Here is a 16860-nt window from a genome sequence, read left to right as displayed (position 1 = left end):
TTGCGCTATATAAATACCTGCACACATTACTCAGTGGGCTATTCTATGTAAACACAGTTGATTACTTTGTGGATTACTTTGGTAGTTACAGGACTGGATCCTAGATTTAGTCTTGGGGTCTAAGCTGAAAACAATTTAGTAAAAACGTTTCAGTGATTGCAGTGATTTTTCATGAATATAAAGCTATTTTAAATGTTCACGCTTAGAAACTTTTAAACAGAAATCTGGCAATGTTATCCAATGGGAGAAAATTCAGGTTGCAGGTAAAGTACGATCTTGTTACTTTTGTAATCCAGTACTGGGCTCCTAGGTCCAGCACTGGGGTCTCAACTTAAAACAGGTAAGCAATTTCGTTTCAGTGTTTCGTATGATTTTTAAATAATATTTCAAATTTTCAAAAGTAGACAGAAGAAATTTCATAGAAAAGCAGATAATGGATTCCTATGGAGAAATTACAGATTCAGGGTAAACCCGGTTCAGATTACTTTTATGGATCAATACTGGGCTACAAGGTACTACAGTATTGGCTTTTCTCCTGATCACAGGTGAGTACTTCGGAATTCGTTGCTCGGCTGATTTTATAGGAATAGTTCCAGTTTTCAAAAGTAGACACTTAATAGATTTTTCGAGTCAAACCAGTCAATGTTCTCGAATGGCAGGTAAGTGAGTTACCGGTTTCCACGTGAGTACTCGGCTGGTGAAGTTAAGGTTCTGGGCATAGACTCAGGGTCCCCCAGGGTCCGGTAGGTACAGTTGGTTCACCCTCAGCGGCACAGGGGCGGCAGGTTGCAGAAGTAGTTAGGCATAATGCTATTCAATGAGGGGCAGGGGGCCTCAGGTTGTTGGCTGCTGGCTAGCCGGACACGCGGCTGTGGGAGAGGGGCTCCTGGTCACTTACTCAGGGCAAATGGGGAAGTAGGATAGGGCAAAGGTGGCACGGCCAGCGGCACTCGGGTGGCTGGGTGCAGGGTGCTTTTGAGCCGTCTGGCGCTCAATGTTATTCAATGGGAAAGCTAACAAACGAACAAAGGCTTTAGGCTCGAGGACGGAGACTCTTCAGGGGCGACCACAACTTCGAGAGGGAAGTTAGGATCTTGGAGCACAGGTAGGTACCCAAAGGAAGGCACAGGGGGCTGTAGGGCGCCGGGTGCAGGGGTCTTTAGGTGTCGGAAAAGCTTACCCTCAGCTGGTCGCGTTTGAGGGACCCCTGGTTCCGAGTCAGCAAGGGTCCCAGTCGCTGGGGGGACGTCCTCGTGGTCTTGGAACACTTGGGCACGGGCCGGGCTCGGCGGGTGCAGAGTGGGCTGGTCCGGAGCTTCCTGGCTGGCACCAGGGGTGTTGTTGCCGCATATCCTCTGCTGATGGGAGTCCCATTCTTTAAGAGGGTCAAGGCAGGCAGGTCCTCTGGGTGTCCGAAGGTTGCTGTCCGCTGGAGTCGACGGGGTTCAGGCAGGAGCAGGTTCCAGGATTGACAGGCTGGTAGGGCTGGGGCCGAGTCTGTTGTGGTCGTCCTGTTAGCAGCTGCACAGCGGGTCTTCTTCCTCTTGATCTTCTTTCTTCTTTTTGTGTCGGGATCTCAGGAAGGAAGGTTCAGGGAGCCCCTAAATACTGAATTTAGGGGCGTTACAGGTAGGGCGAAGGCACGGACCAATAGGTCCCTGTCCTGGGGTGGGTACACCCCCTTGACTGCTCCTCCCCTGTGGGAGGGGGGCAGGAGCCTAGCTGTGATTGGGCAGGGCTCCCCATCTTCAAGATGGCCGGAGCCCGGGGTCGTGCCTCACCTAGTCTCCCCCACTTGAGGGGTGGGGTTGGCACACCCTCCTTCCTGCCATAGTTTTTCCTGCCAGTCTTCCCGCCAGAGTGGGGGGTCAGGACGGGTGGGGGCCAGTTGCTGGGTACAGCAAATGGTCTGGAGAAGCTCAGAGGCGGCAGGCCTTTGAAGCTTCCCTCTGCCCATCCTGGGGCAGGAGACCTAGCACCTCGCCCAGGATGTGCATTGTTGCAGGCCCAGGAGAGTGGGGGGCTCTCCACCCAGGGGTCCAGCAACATGTCTGCTGTGTGGCAGCCTAGGCAGCCTCTCAGTCCAGACGTGGATTGTGGTTAAGTTGCAGGGGGCATCTCTAAGATGCCCTCTATGGTGCATTTTTCATTAAATCCCACACTGGCATCGGTGTGGATTTAAGGAGCTGAGAAGTTTGATACCAAACTTGTCAGTCTTCAGTGTAGCCATTATGGTGCTGTGGAGTTCGTAATGACAACCTCCCAGCACCATATACTCTTAATGGCATCACTGCACTTACAGTGCCCAGGGGTTACTGATGTATGTCAGGGCTGTGGGTTTGTGGGCATGGCACACAGGAATGTGTGCCATGTCGACTTTGTTTAGTTCTGTTCTTAGGCACTCAGCCTGCAAAGGCAGTGTGTGGGTGCCAGGGTACAGGGCCTCTAAGGGTGGCACAATAAGTGCTGAAGTCCTTAAGGGTCTTCTCTGGTCACCATGCCCATGGTACCTAGGGTACCATTTACTAGGTGCTGACAGGTGGCCTGAGATGCCAATTGGGTTGTAGTTTCAAAACAGTTTTAGGGAAGGAACCTGAGTGTGCCCTGGGCACCTGGTTGGCAGGAGCCCAGGGCACACTCAGTCAAAGCACATCAGCAGTCAGAAAAAAGTGGGGCGTATCAATGCAAGAAAAATGGCACTTTCTCACATCCTTGTACTAATGTGACTGAAACCTTTCACAAATACTACATTCATATTCATGTTTTGTAAATTGTACTTGCAGCTTTTGTTTTGTACATTGCTCTGAAACATAGTTTTGCCATTTGACAGTATGAATTTAACATGGCCCTCGAACATAACATGAAGGATTTTCATGAGCCTTATCTGTGTTGCAGAGCGTGAAGAGAAGGAGCGAATTGAAAATGCAAAGCGAGAAGCAGAGCAGCAGGAATACCAGGAACGAGTCAGGAAGCTTGAAGAAGTTGAGAGAAAGAAGCGCCAGCGTGAACAAGAGATTGAGGAAAGGGAGCGCCGGAGGGAAGAGGAGAGACGGCTTGGTGATGACTCTTCGAAGAAGGTAAATCCAAATACGATTTTCACTACAATAAAACCCTAAGCACCATGTCCACCATAGGTCCAAGAGGGTAAAGTCTCTGCCAGATTTTCAGGATAAGCATTGAGTGTTGATTGGGACTATTGAAATTTATTGTAATTACATGTTCGAGGCATGTGGCGGTAGATCACATGCTTTGCGTAAGCCTGCCAACTAGTGTTTTGTCTGGATGTTAGCACTTTGTTTTTGTTCAAAGAAGTCTTTTCCAGTCACGAGGTAGGATTCCTTTTGGTGATAGTGCGCATGGGCATTGATTTCATTGTTAGATATGGTTTTTTTGCGCAATCTGGTTCGGACGTGATTTGCTGCGCTCCGGTTCGACAGTTTCCCGGGTTCCCCTCTTCATGCAATCCACTACCCTCAACTGTATTTCTCGATCACGTGTCTCATTCTCCGAGTATCGTTTCCATTCAAACTCTTTGAACAGAAGATGCTTGCAGGGAAATTGGGCCTACCCACATCGGGCCTTCTTGCAGACGATGGAACGGACTTCATTTAAATTCTGTCCCGAGTGTTGCGCTAAGTTTCCGCGCACTGACTTTCATAAAGTGTACAACTTATGTCTATCCCCATAAAACGACGAACAAGACTGCTACGCGTGCCAAACATTTTGATCCAAGAAGACGCTCCGTGACAGTCTGGCTCAATGTCACGAAATGCATAAACAAAGCTGCTCACACAAGACCTCTTTGGAGGAGATTACGACCAGGAAGAATTCCACGCACAAAGTGCCGATGAAGATGAGGAACACATCTCCGTGTCCAATGCCAACTCCAACATGGAAGAGCAAGTAACACTGAGACATGTATATAGTGAGTTCTGACACTCCCTTGCCCCAATACTTACTGAAAAAAGGGTCCTGTCCTTCCTCTGCCCTCGGGCCAAGGTCGGCACAGAATAAAGGTTTTGAACACCCCACCCTCTGGCTTGGCACCGAAACATACAGCAAAGCCGTCCGGCTCGGTATCATGTTGACCCCATTCTGGCACTGATCTGAAATCTTCTGCATCGAAATTCAAGCATGTATTAGTGACCATCCCTTCAGCACCTAAAACTAAATCTTTGGATCTGAAACATTGGGAGCCAAAACCTTCGACAGTTCCGGTGCCAAAAACCAAACCACCTCTTCCATCCAAAGAGCCCCCGCCAGATGAAAATATAGGATACAAAGAGATACTCAATAGGGCTGCTGAGTATCATGGGGTACAACTTCATAACGAAGCCCTTGAAGAGGATTTTCTCTTTGAGACTTTTAAGTTCCTCTCATAGAGCAACACAAACTCTACCTATGCTCAAGGGAATGCTTAAAAACACAGATGACATTTTTAAAGACCTTGTGCGTGCAAGGATTGTCACACCAAGAGTAGACCAGTATAATGTGGCACCTACTGACCCGATCTACATCAAGTGTCAAGTTCCATTAGACAAAGAGAAGAGAAACCGCTGCACTCCGGAAAGTGATAAAACAGTAATCAGGTAATACTTAGTAATTTGTTTTTTAGGCGCTCAGGAAAACACCTTCCGGTTCCTTAAGGTGTGGCACAAATAATAAAAAGAGGAGTCTTACAACGAGTAAGAAACTGTCCTGAGCACTCTTCGAGCACTGGAAGTGCGTAATTATAGATGAACCAAACGTGAATCACATAGGAATCAAAAAGCTTTGTGGATATTTTTATTCTTATTATTACTACCGTTATATTGATATTTTTTTAATTTGGAAAGGCAGCGAATCTCAACTCACTAATGCCATATCCTCACTCAACAATATCAATGACCGGATCCAGTTCACCCACACTCACAGCAGAACCGAAATATCATTCCTTGATGTCAACATCAAACTGGTCAATAACTGTTTTGTCACATCCACACACACCAAAGAAACTGACCGAAATAATTACCTACACTACCGCAGTTTTCATCAACCCAGCCTGAAACGTCATCTACCCTACTCCCAGCTTCTACGTGCTAAAAGAATTGCTTCCACCAATGAAATATATATACAGGACAGTCACAAAATTATTTCAAAATTTCAACAAAGAGGTTATCCTACTCAACTAACTAAACCTGCTGAAGAAAGAGCTATGTGTCTATGATCTGCTGAAACCCAAAGAAGCCAATCTTGAAGATGAGAATCGTGTAGTTTTTGTATCTAAATTTTCAACCCAATCCAAAAAGATTAAAGGAGTGATTCGCAAGCACTGGCCAATGCTTAATTTAGAGAAAGATTTCAACAATATTTTTGAGAAACCACCGATTTTTGCATACCAACGATCTAAAAATATACAATCTCTTCTCAAACATCCTTCTCCGCAAAATGCAGTGACACATAAGGGTACCCTTCCTTGTCATAATTGTGGACATTGTAACAGCATTATACCTGGAAACATACTGTGTCACCCATCTAAAGGAACTCCTATCCATTTTAAAGTTAATGCTACTTGTGACTCCACAAATGTTATATATATGTTAAAATGCCCTTGTGGTCTCCCATATGTGGGAAAAACAGAAAGAAAAATTAAAATCAGACTCAACGAGCATCGAAGCAGTATTCGGACTAAGAACTTGAAGTCATGTATAGCAGCTCACTTTGTTTCACACTCTCACAACGCCAGTCGGATCCGGTATCTCATTTTGGAGATGGTTGATAAACTTCCTCACAGAGACAACAGTAAACACGTGTTGCAACGTGAACTTTACTGGATTTACCATTTACAAGCCCTTCAACCTAAGGGGCTTAATGATAGAGTTGAACTTAGTTGTCATCTTTAATTGTTGCAATCTATTTTGACATGTGATCTCTCTTTAACCTGTGTCCTTAACTGTATTGGATCGATTTTGCTTGCGCTTGCTGTACTTTTTTATTCAGTCTTTATTCCGTTTAGACCTGTACCTGTTTTTTCTCTTTGTGTTTTTCACCGTTAATCTCCATTTCGTTACGTTTTATCTATTTTTTCTTTGTTTTTTCTTTTTCTTACCCACACTTGTTCGTTTCCCCTTTCCTTTCTGTTTAAACTTCGTGCACTATACTTTCTTTCATATATGCTGCCGTTCAGTCCTATGTTTGTTACACCTATTTGCTCTCCCGGGCGGTCTGACGCACCTCGGCGTCCCCGAGTCCTGTTTCTATTTCGGTTATTTTTCTATATCACGGGTGCCAGTGGTTCTCCTGGCGTCTTCCGGGTTGTGGCCCGAGCTTACCGATGTAATTCCTTTATCGCGCCCGTTCTTTTGGTGATGGGTAAGTTTTTCTTAAAAGTTTCCCCGGTTGAGGTGGCGGACTCCTTATGGTATCGTTTTCTAACTCTATTTTTACACTGGGTGTATTTTGAAATTCGCGCACACCTCTGTCCTTTCATTCTCACGGCGATTTTTTTGTCTACACCTGGGAGCTCTCTTGACATCGTTTTTCATTTATTCTTTCACATTACTTCGGTCATTCTTTATGAGCACCATATTTTAATCTACTGGCACTTTATTTTATATATCTTTGGCACCGGATTTTCCCTTAAGGTTTTTTTACTTCGAGGCTTTCTTACTTTCCCACCAGTCTATGCTGTATATATTTTTTTGCGCTATCTTGTTCCTGTTTCTCAGCGACCTACAGTCTGTTCTATTTCTTTTTTCCTAGAAATATATCCCCCTGAAGAAGTGCTATAATAGCACGAAATGCATTGGGGTTATCCATTCTACCTTGTGTTAAATATGCTCCATGAAATTACAATGGATTCATTTTGAAATGGATGTGTAAATCCATATAACAAGACTTTTGTTTCAATGGACCTCTTTTGGATTTATCAATAAGAATAAAAATATCCACAAAGCTTTTTGATTCCTATGTGATTCACGTTTGGTTCATCTATAATTAGGCACTTCCAGTGCTCGAAGAGTGCTCAGGACAGTTTCTTACTCGTTGTAAGTTCCATTAGACTCCATGTTAGTCTCTAACGCTCACAAAAGAGCAAACTCAGACGCCTTCTGAGAAGGCGTCCAAGCTCATAGATGCCTCTGGCTAAAGAGTAGCTGCACAAGCAGCCAATCACTGGCGAATCGCAAATACCCAAGCTCTTTTAGCTCACTATAAAAAGGCTCATTACGACGAGCAATAAAAATTAATAACATTTTTGACAGAGGAACTTAGGAGTAAAGCTAATTGGAGAAGGGAAATTCATTTCCAACACATCCATTAGGTGCGCTTTAGACGCAGCGGATACTCCAGCTTGCGCAGTGAATACTAGCCTTCTGTTACAAAGACACTCTTGCCTCAGAATTTCTGGGTTTAAACCTGAGGTCCTAACCTCTATTTTAAATCAGCCCTTTGATAAGGAGCATCTCTTCGAGCCTATAGTAGATACTACTTTAGAGAAGATGAATGAACTGGGATCACCGCCTAAAGTATCGAAGGAAGTAAGAAACCTCGGAATGGCCATGGACGCCAAGCTGTAGATGAATGCCCAAGTGGACAAACTAGCAAGATATCCAGCATTGTCACTATAAAAACGCTGCAACAAATGTTCCCTCATTTGGGATTTACACACAAGGTCCAAGCTACCATCTCCCTTGTTCTGTCCAAACTCGATTCACCAATAGCCTCTACCACAGATCACCTTTAACGACCTTGAAAAGACTACAACGGATTCAGAACTCTACTGCCAGACTACTCTTGCATATCAAACCGTGAGACCACATCTCCCCTGCCTTGAAAGCCCTGCATTGGTTACCGGTTGCCAGAAGATCCACGTTCAAGCTGCTTTGTATTACCCACAAAGCAATACATGGAGTGAGACCGCTATTCATCAGGAATAAAATCACCAAACACATTCAACAGAGGAACCTCCGCTATAAAGAAGCATCTCGCCTCAAAATCCCAAGATTCAAGAAAAAAACCATGGGTGGCACATCCTTCTCTGTTCAAGCAGCTAAACTATGGAACTCTTTACCCCCCCCCCCCCCCCCCCCCCCCCCCTATAAGGTCCACCGACAACCACCTTATCTTCAGAAAACTACTCAAGAATTGGCTCTACCCCACATAAGCACCATACGCAAACATACATTTACAGCATATCCCTCTGTATATAAGCATTTGTTTTCACTATAGATATGTGCCTATCTTTGTGTACTGCTTTGTATAAACATGTAGAATAATTATGTAGAGAATTTTTTTATTAATAAATAAACATCTTTGGTCTACATGTACTTGCTTCCATTGTGAATCTATGTACCCTATCTCTCATCCTATACATCGATCAATATCCTCTATATCCACGCTCTAATTTATCCCAAACCCCATACCACTTCTATGATCCCCAAAATAACCCTTTCTAGACTCTCTCCTACTCTACACCTCCTTGCATCATCTGACACCTCTTTTACTATACCGATCCCCTAAAACAAACCTTTCTAAATGCTTCCCTCTGACTCCTCCCCTCCAAAACTACTTTTTACTCATCCAAAAGCCTCCTACTGTTGAGATCTAAAACATTTCTTTTTCAATCCTTTACTCTTATATCCCTTCACTATCCTTTTCAATCAAAAAAACAGGCTAACATGTTCACTTCTCAAATTCCATATTCTACTATACTAATTCACCACTAATCTTTTATGGGTTCCAGTGTAGTGTGCTACTCGCCAATAAAGGGTCTCAACAACCCATAAGGATTACAAGCGCTATATAGATGCAAACCTTTTCCCATTTCTACCCCTCCCCAACCCTTCTGAATCCAATTAACTGACTAACATATCCACCACTAAAATTGCTTTCATGTTTCACTATACTAATTCAACACTAATCCTTATGGGTTCCCGAGTAGCATGCTACTTGCGCTACAAAACACCATTAGGGGTAGCAAGTGCTATATAAATACAAATCTCTTTCCCTCTTCTATCCCTAAACCTACCCGTCTCTACCCAAATAACTGAATAACATATCCACTACTCAAATTACTTAATATTTCACTATACTAAGGTTCGAGGCATGTGGGCTGCTGAACTCATATCTGTGCATAGATCGCCGCCTAGTGTTGGGTCCGGATGATTGCACATTGTTGTCCTGGAGAAGTCTTCGAAGTATCACGGGATAGGTGGCTCCTCCCCTGGACTACAGTGCGCATGGGCATCCTCTCCATCCTCAGATTGTTTTTTTCCGCCATTGGGTTCGGATGTTCAAATCTTAGCTCAAGTTAGGAAACTTTTTCTCAAAGCCAAAAGGCTTTCACGAGCGTCGGTATTGTTTCGATCGGAATCGATAACATTTTATCTACAGGACATCGACTGTCGGACGGCTTCCTTCACCTCTCGCATCTAGTTTCATCGACGATGGAGATTCGAGGCCTTTTCAAAAGGTGTCCGCTTTGTAACGCCAAATATGCACACAACAACGTCCACCCTGTGTGCAACAAATGCTTATCACTGGACCACAATTAAGACCAATGTATGGCCTGTGCCCGGTTCAGATCAAAGAAGACTCTTCGGACTCGACGCGCGGCTCGATTGGAATCGAAGAGGCCGGCGCCGGAACCAGATAATATCTTCGGGACCGGAGACAAAGATGTCGTCGAGATACCAGACCAAGATGAAACATAGGAGCAGGGATCCGCGTATGGATCCGACTATGAGGCCGATGAGGGGTAATATCTGGAAAAAGAGGAGGATTATGAAGTCGTCGACGAGGTAGGTGACGACTACGTTCAGGCCCTTGGGGCCGAGGAAGATAGCTCAGAGGAGCTAGGCCCAACCGTCGATACGGGGGCCGATGGACATAATGTCAATACGGCTCAGGTCGAGGGATCGCCACGAGGCCGTACCCAAGATCTACCTTCAAGTTCAACAGCCCTGCAAAAAGGCCCGGCTTCGAACATTTTAATTGAGCCATCGGTTTCGAAACCAACCTTGGTTGATCTCAGCAAAATGAAACCAAAGCCAGCACAATCGAAACCGAAAGTGCAACAGGCTGTAGTCAGCGCCTAGGCCTCAAAACCCTCGGGCCGACGAAACAGATGAGGGACTTCGATGCGGGAAGCTTCCAGAAGGCCCTCGACTCGAGTAGCGGGGCGCCAAAGGCCAAGGCGAAGGTCGTCGAGTCGAAGATGTCGGCACCGAAGGGAGCCGCTACACAGCTCTAATCGAGACAGGGCACCAATCCTCCATCGATGACGGGACCGGAGGCGAACGTCGGTTCCACGTCAGATGCCGACGCATGCGGCGCATAAGGCCCAAGTCATGGCCCTACACGTCACGGAGTCGATTCAAAGAATCAGAGACAAGGCTTCAACAGCAGGACCAAAGAAAGCCACAACTACCAAGTTGGTCACCGCGCTCGCAACGTCGGCGCCAATAAAATACGGTTTACCACCGGCAGTGCAGCCGAACATGTTCGAGCCGAAACATTGCATCGGCCCCATAACAAGACCTGTATTGACCCAAAGGCCTACAAAACAGACCGAGGAACGAGAACCGAGACAGTTCATCTACTCGGAAACGGGGAGACTGTCTATCTACAAAAGGAATATAGTCCCTGAAAAGCCCATGGAGTCTTTCAGGATTCCTATAAAGAAAGAGGGGATCACCTGCGTCACCAGTGATGGTCGAACACTTGCAGTCGTATGAGCAGGAGCCTCAATCCTTTTCCCCTACTTACTCAGATGCAGGGGCAGGTGACGGTGATGGTGATGGCGATGTGATGGACACTGATCGTGATGATCAGAACCAAACATGGGCAGACCCTGCTGACCCAGGAGACCCACAACATGACCCTGATACTACGGTCTACAATGTCAAAACATCTCCAACTGAAGACACTACAGCTTTCAACGCTCTGATTGAAAGAGCTGCGTTAAATCAGGACGCTGAACTTCATAGTGATACTGTGGAAGTGGACTTCCTTGTGGACACATTCTCAACTTCCGAAAAAAGTGTAAAGACACTACCAATGCTCATGGGTGTTCTTAAACACGCCAAGGACATTTTCAAGGAAAATACTAGAGCAAGGGTAGTTAACCCGAGGATAGAAAATAAGTATAGGCCGGCACCCGTGGATCCTGCCTATATTAAAGGACAATTGCCATTAGACTCTATGGTAGTTGCAAATGCAAAAAAGAGGGCAAACTCTCAAACAGGAGATGCTCCTCCGCCTGATAAGGAATCAAAGATACTGGAAACATCTGGCAAGAGTGGCAGCACAGGCTGCAAACACCTGGCATATTGCTAATACTCAGGCGCTTCTGGCTAGATATGACCGGTCCCACTACGATACTCTTGAGACATTATTACAGCACCTCCCGGAACAATTCAAGGAAGGAGCAGAGCTGTTGGTTCAGGAAGGGAAGCTGATCTCCAACGCTTCCATCAAGTGTGCACTAGACACTGCAGCTAGGGCTATCAACACTAGCGTCCTGCTAAGGCAACATGCTTGGTTGAAAATATCTGGTTTCAAACCAGAAATACAGACCACCATTCTTAATCAGCCAGTTAACACTGACTTCTTGTTCGGCCCAGAAGTTGATGCCACCCTAGAAAAAATAAAAAAGGACACGGAAACTGCAAAATCCATGGGGGCTCTTCAGTCGCAGCAGTTTCGGGGTGGTTCCTTTCGCCGATCCAATACCAGAGGACCGTCAAGGGGCCAAAACACCCAACAAACACAGTATAACAAGGGAGGTACACAATCCACCTACAATAAAAATCCCAGAGGTGGATATAGAGGAAATAACATCAAGGGCAGAGGAAGAGGAAACAACAACTCCAGATCCTCTGCCAATACCAAACAGTGACGCCTTGTCACTGCCCCCGACCATCTAACACCTGTCGGGGGGAGACTACAACAGTTCCTGTCTGTATGGAAATCCATCACCACAGACAGGTCGGTAAGAGATATTGTACAGTACGGGTATTGTCTAGAGCTTCCAGCCACTCCACCCAACATACCTCCAAAACACCGTCCTATGTCCGCAGAGCACTTCCACTTATTGCAGTAAGAGATCGTCAGTATGCTGCAAAAAGGAGCCATAGAGCTCGTGCCTCTAGCGGAACAAGGGTCAGGAGTGCACTCTCTGTACTTCTTAATTCCAAAAAAGGACGGGTCTCTCAGGCCCATACTCGACCTAAGACCTCTGAACCAATACATTCTGTCGGAGCATTTTCACATGCTCACCTTACAGCAAGTCCTACCGCTTTTAAGTCGGAGATTTCCTCGAAAAAAAACTAGATCTCAAAGATGCGTACTTCCACGTACCCATACACCCTTCACACAGAAAGTATCTCCGGTTCACCATTCAGGATCAACACTACCAGTTCAAGGTCCTCCCCTTCGGAGTGACGACGGCACCCAGAGTATTCACCAAGTGTCTGGCAACAGTAGCGGCACACCTCAGGAGACAGCACATACATGTCTACGCTTATCTGGACGACTGGCTTATTCAAGCATAGTCAGTCCAGCTGTGTGCCAGCCACATGTCCCACACCATTCACCTCCTTCATGATCTGGGATTCTCAGTAAATTACCCAAAGTCACATCTTCAACCCGCCACGTACGGCAGTACCTGGGCGCGACAATAGACACTCTGGCAGCCAAAGCTCAGCAAAATTCAGTGAGGATAAACAGCATGCAATTGCTGATACAAAAATTCAGACCTCAACGCTCGCTTCAGGCGCGAGTGTTCATGCAGTTGATAGGCATGATGGCCTCCTGCATCTTCATAGTCCCGCACGCGAGACTACATATGCGCCAGCTTCAGGAGTGCTTGGCACGTCATTGGAACCAGGCTCAAGGGCAGTTGAAAGACCTAGTGTTGGTGAGCGGTCGGGCATACAACTCTCTGCATTGGTGGAATCCACTAAACCTTTGCGAGGGCCGACCGTTCCAAGAGCCTGTACCACAGATAATACTGACAACGGACGCGTCTCTCCAGGGATGGGGAGCACATGTACTCCATTACACAGTGCAGGGACTATGGACGACACAACAGAAGAAGATGCACATCAACCTTCTAGAGCTGATGGCAATCTTCATGGTGATGAAAGCTTTCAAGGTACATCTGTGCAACAAGGTCGTGTTGATCCGGACGGACAACATGACTGCCATGTACTACATACAGAAGCAGGGAGGAACACACTCTCCACAGTTGTCTCACCTGGCTCAGAGCATGTGGAAGTGGGCCATTCAGAGGAACATGTTCCTCATGGCGAAACACCTCCCGGGCAAGGACAACCAGATGGCGAACCTGCTCAGCAGGCACAGCCACCAGATGCACAAGTGGGAGATACATCCATCAGTACTCCAGCCGTACTTCCAGCAGTGGGGTCATCCAGAGATAGACCTATTCGCCACAAGGGAAAACGCAAAATGCCAAAGCTTCGCAGCGAGGCTCCCACATCCGCAGTCGCAGGGCAATGCGATATGGATGAACTGCTCAGGCAGATATGCATACGCTTTTCCCCCAGCACCATTGATACCGCTAGTGTCACACAAACTGAGGCAACACTCGATGACACTCATCCTGGTTGCTCCAACGTGGGCACGCCAGCCATGGTACACCACGCTCGTGGAACTTTCCGTGGTGCCGCATCAGAGGCTGCGACTAACACCCAGGCTTTTGACGCAGAGCCATGGCGAAATTCAGAACCCAGATCCGCAACCGCTCAACCTGGCGATCTGGCTCCTGAGGTCCTAGAATTTGGATACCTCAACTTGCCTCCGTACTGTATGAATATCATAAAGGAGGCAAGAAGACCCACGACTAGAGCATGTTATGCGGCGAAATGGAAAAGGTTTGTCATATACAGGAACAATAATGACATTAACCCCCTAGATGCATCTATTCAGAACATTATTTGTTATCTGCTGCATCTATACAGATGTAATCTGGCTTACAGTTCCATCCGCATACATCTATCCGCAATAGCAGCCTACCTGCAAAACAGGCAGCACCTATTCCTATTCAGAGTACCTGCAATTAAAGCCTTTCTTGAGGGACTCAAGAGAGTAATCCCTCCAAATCTTCCACCTTCACCAGTCTGGAACCTAAATCTGGTCCTCACAAGGCTCATGGGGCCACCCTTTGAACCTCTACATTCATGTGAGATTCAATTTTTGACCTGGAAAGTGGCTTTCCTAGTAGCCATTACCTCACTCAGAAGAGTTAGTGAACTCCAAGCGCTGACCATTCAAGAGCCATTCATATAGGTTAACCCAAACAGAATTGTTTTGCGTACAAACCCTACTTTTATGCCAAAGGTGATTTCGCAGTTCCACATGAACCAAACCATAGAACTGCCAGTTTTCTACCCAAATCCGGAAAATGTTGCAGAGAGGTGCCTACACACATTAGATGTGAAGAGGGCCCTCATGTACTATATAGACAGAACTAAGGATTTCAGGAAAACAAAACAACTGTTCGTCGCCTTTGCTCCACAGTGTGAGAAGGTGGCCTGATATGCAGTGCTCACTATTCTAGTGAACACTATGTATCAGTCCAGCAACCCTTATTGATGATTGGTTGTAAGTCAACCTTATAGACCAGCTATCCTAGTAGCGTGGATACGAGCAGTCTAAGGCTAAAGACTCGAGAGGGCGTGTTAAGCCAGCTGTTTACCACACATATACCCCTTGAACACCAAGTGAAAGGACACCACACAAGTGTTATGAAAATAAATAAGTTATTTATTAAGAATCACAACAGCCCTGTACTCTTTATGAGGACAGGGTACTAAGCACAAAACAAGTATTTTCGTAAGTTTTAAGTTAGCACAGTATATACAAATGCCCGAGGGGCACGGAAAACCATATACTCTGAAAGTGGAATGCGAAATTACTAGCAGGTAAGTACAGTACTAATAGGCTTAGGAATCGCTAGGACTTGACTATAGAATCTTCAGATTACTTCTAGGAGACCCAGGGGACTCGGGTGCAGAGTGTGCACTCTCACGCGGGATGCGGGACAAAGTCTATGGTAGCTAGAAATTGCAAAGTTAGTGTTCTCGGGCGAACCCGACCTGGTAGGAGGAAAACGAAAGTGGATTCTGACCCTTGGATAGTGAGGCTATGCTGGGGCACCGAAGTTACCTAGCCCAGGGGCTGCAGCTGCATAGGACTCAAAGGACGTCGGGAATCCTCGTAGACGGACCAGGAGCCTGGAAGAAAGAAGTTGCTGGCAGGCGACCAGTGAAGAAAGTTCGGTGGATCCAAGCCTGGATCGATGGAAGATGATACCTGAAAGCAGAGGGGACCAAGTTCGAGACTACTAGCCAGTAGTCAGTGGGCACCAGGAGGGCACCGGATGGTAGCCACCTCGACTAGGCGAGTGGGTGACGCTGTGCTCGGAGATCTCACGGACCAGGAGGCGTTGTCGGCGACCAGGATGGAGGAGCGAGCTGTCCCACGATGGATGAAGCTGTCGGCGTCGCTAGACCCAGGATTGGGCAACAAAGCCTTGGCAAATTCAAGCCCACGCGGTGGACCTAAAATGGCGTCTGGAGTGGACCAGGAGGGTCCGGGGTGCTTCTCTGTTGCAAGGAAGCAAGGGCCAGTCTGGAGCAACCAGACCAGCAGCAGTGATGTCGTCGGGCGTCGTGAAGGCCACAAGCCAGCCGGCTAGTAGCCACACAGTGCGGTGAGCACGCAAAAGCAGAAGGGCTCCACGCAGATCGTGGAGATGCTGGAGGGCTGATCTTCGGTGCTGGAGCTGCTCAGGGTTGGGGCTTCTCGGACCCCAAAGCACTCACCAGTGGAAGACTCGGTGGGCTTGTTGCAAAGAAGTCGTGCAGTCTTGGCGATAGTCGGTCCCTCGAGGTCTCGTCGCACTCACGGTTCTCAGCTTTGCTGTAGAGGTGAGTAGAGGTCAGAGGTGCCAGGGAAGCCGGGTCTCGTCGAGCTGGGTCGTCGGATTCGTGAAGAAGGACTTGCAGCGGACCGCAGTGTTCTTAGGATGGTGCCCGCTTGATGCAGGGTGACTACTCCTTAGCCACAAGGGAGAATCTTGAAGAAGGAAATCTTGAAGTCCTTTCGCAGAAAGTCGTGTCTTGATTCCAAAGATGATCTAATTTGAACAGGGGGCCCGCTCCTATCTTTATACTAAGAAAAGGGGCTGACCCGGTGACTAGGTCCTGCCTATGGGTGGGACTAGGAGGGGGGTGGTTACACCCCTCTGCCATGCCGGACATTCCCCAGGCCAGGGGCTGGTGTGCCCCTGGAACTGGTTCAGACCGGCCTATGCGTAGTGAGCACCGGGGTGCCACTCAGCAGTCCCCTTCCTGTAAAGCCCTGCCTACCCAGGATACACAAAACCATGTCTGGGACGGTGCTAGCACCGCCCCTGACAGGAAACCCTTTGTCCAGGCTCCCCTCGCTGGAAGGACTCCCAGCTGCAGGGGGTCAGACTCGTGTCTGTGGTGGCAGTATCCATTTTGTGGAGCTGAGGCTTCGTTTAACTTTAACCGGGGTTCAGTTACATACATGTCGTGTCCCTCTAGAAGGGTGGAATGCTAACCCCGTCGCCAGAATATGCGAGGGGTTAGTATTCCAATTCGTATGACACCTTACTCGACATGTTTTGATAAAGCAATAACAAAGATAGCATTTAACCGCGAGGATTATAATGCACTTAAGAGTATATGGTATGCGATATCATGGAACAGCTATTAGGACTTGGTTCTGCAAGCTGCAGACAGGCTCAGCTCATGCCAGAGCACCATCTCACACGATTCCAAGCACTCTGCCTTCAGGATTGTCAAGGCCTGCCATAGGAGTGACTGATAG

At 47.1% G+C, this 16860-nt stretch overlaps 1 protein-coding gene across 2 annotated transcripts in view; it reads left to right on the top strand.

Moving 5' to 3' along the window:
• EIF3A (eukaryotic translation initiation factor 3 subunit A) overlaps positions 1-16860 on the top strand; it is a 771171-nt gene that overhangs the window by 475721 nt on the left and 278590 nt on the right. For both annotated transcript variants that reach the window (XM_086922925.1, XM_086922923.1), the window contains exon 17: positions 2896-3077. In XM_086922925.1, coding sequence (XP_086779051.1) covers positions 2896-3077 — 182 coding nt within the window. The remainder of the gene's footprint in view (positions 1-2895; positions 3078-16860) is intronic.

Source organism: Lissotriton vulgaris, chromosome 5 (assembly GCF_964263255.1).
Source record: "Lissotriton vulgaris chromosome 5, aLisVul1.2, whole genome shotgun sequence".
In the NCBI taxonomy this organism is placed as follows: domain Eukaryota; kingdom Metazoa; phylum Chordata; class Amphibia; order Caudata; family Salamandridae; genus Lissotriton; species Lissotriton vulgaris.
The sequence above is the reverse complement of the archived record's forward strand: the minus strand, read 5'-3'. Positions and strand labels throughout refer to the sequence as shown.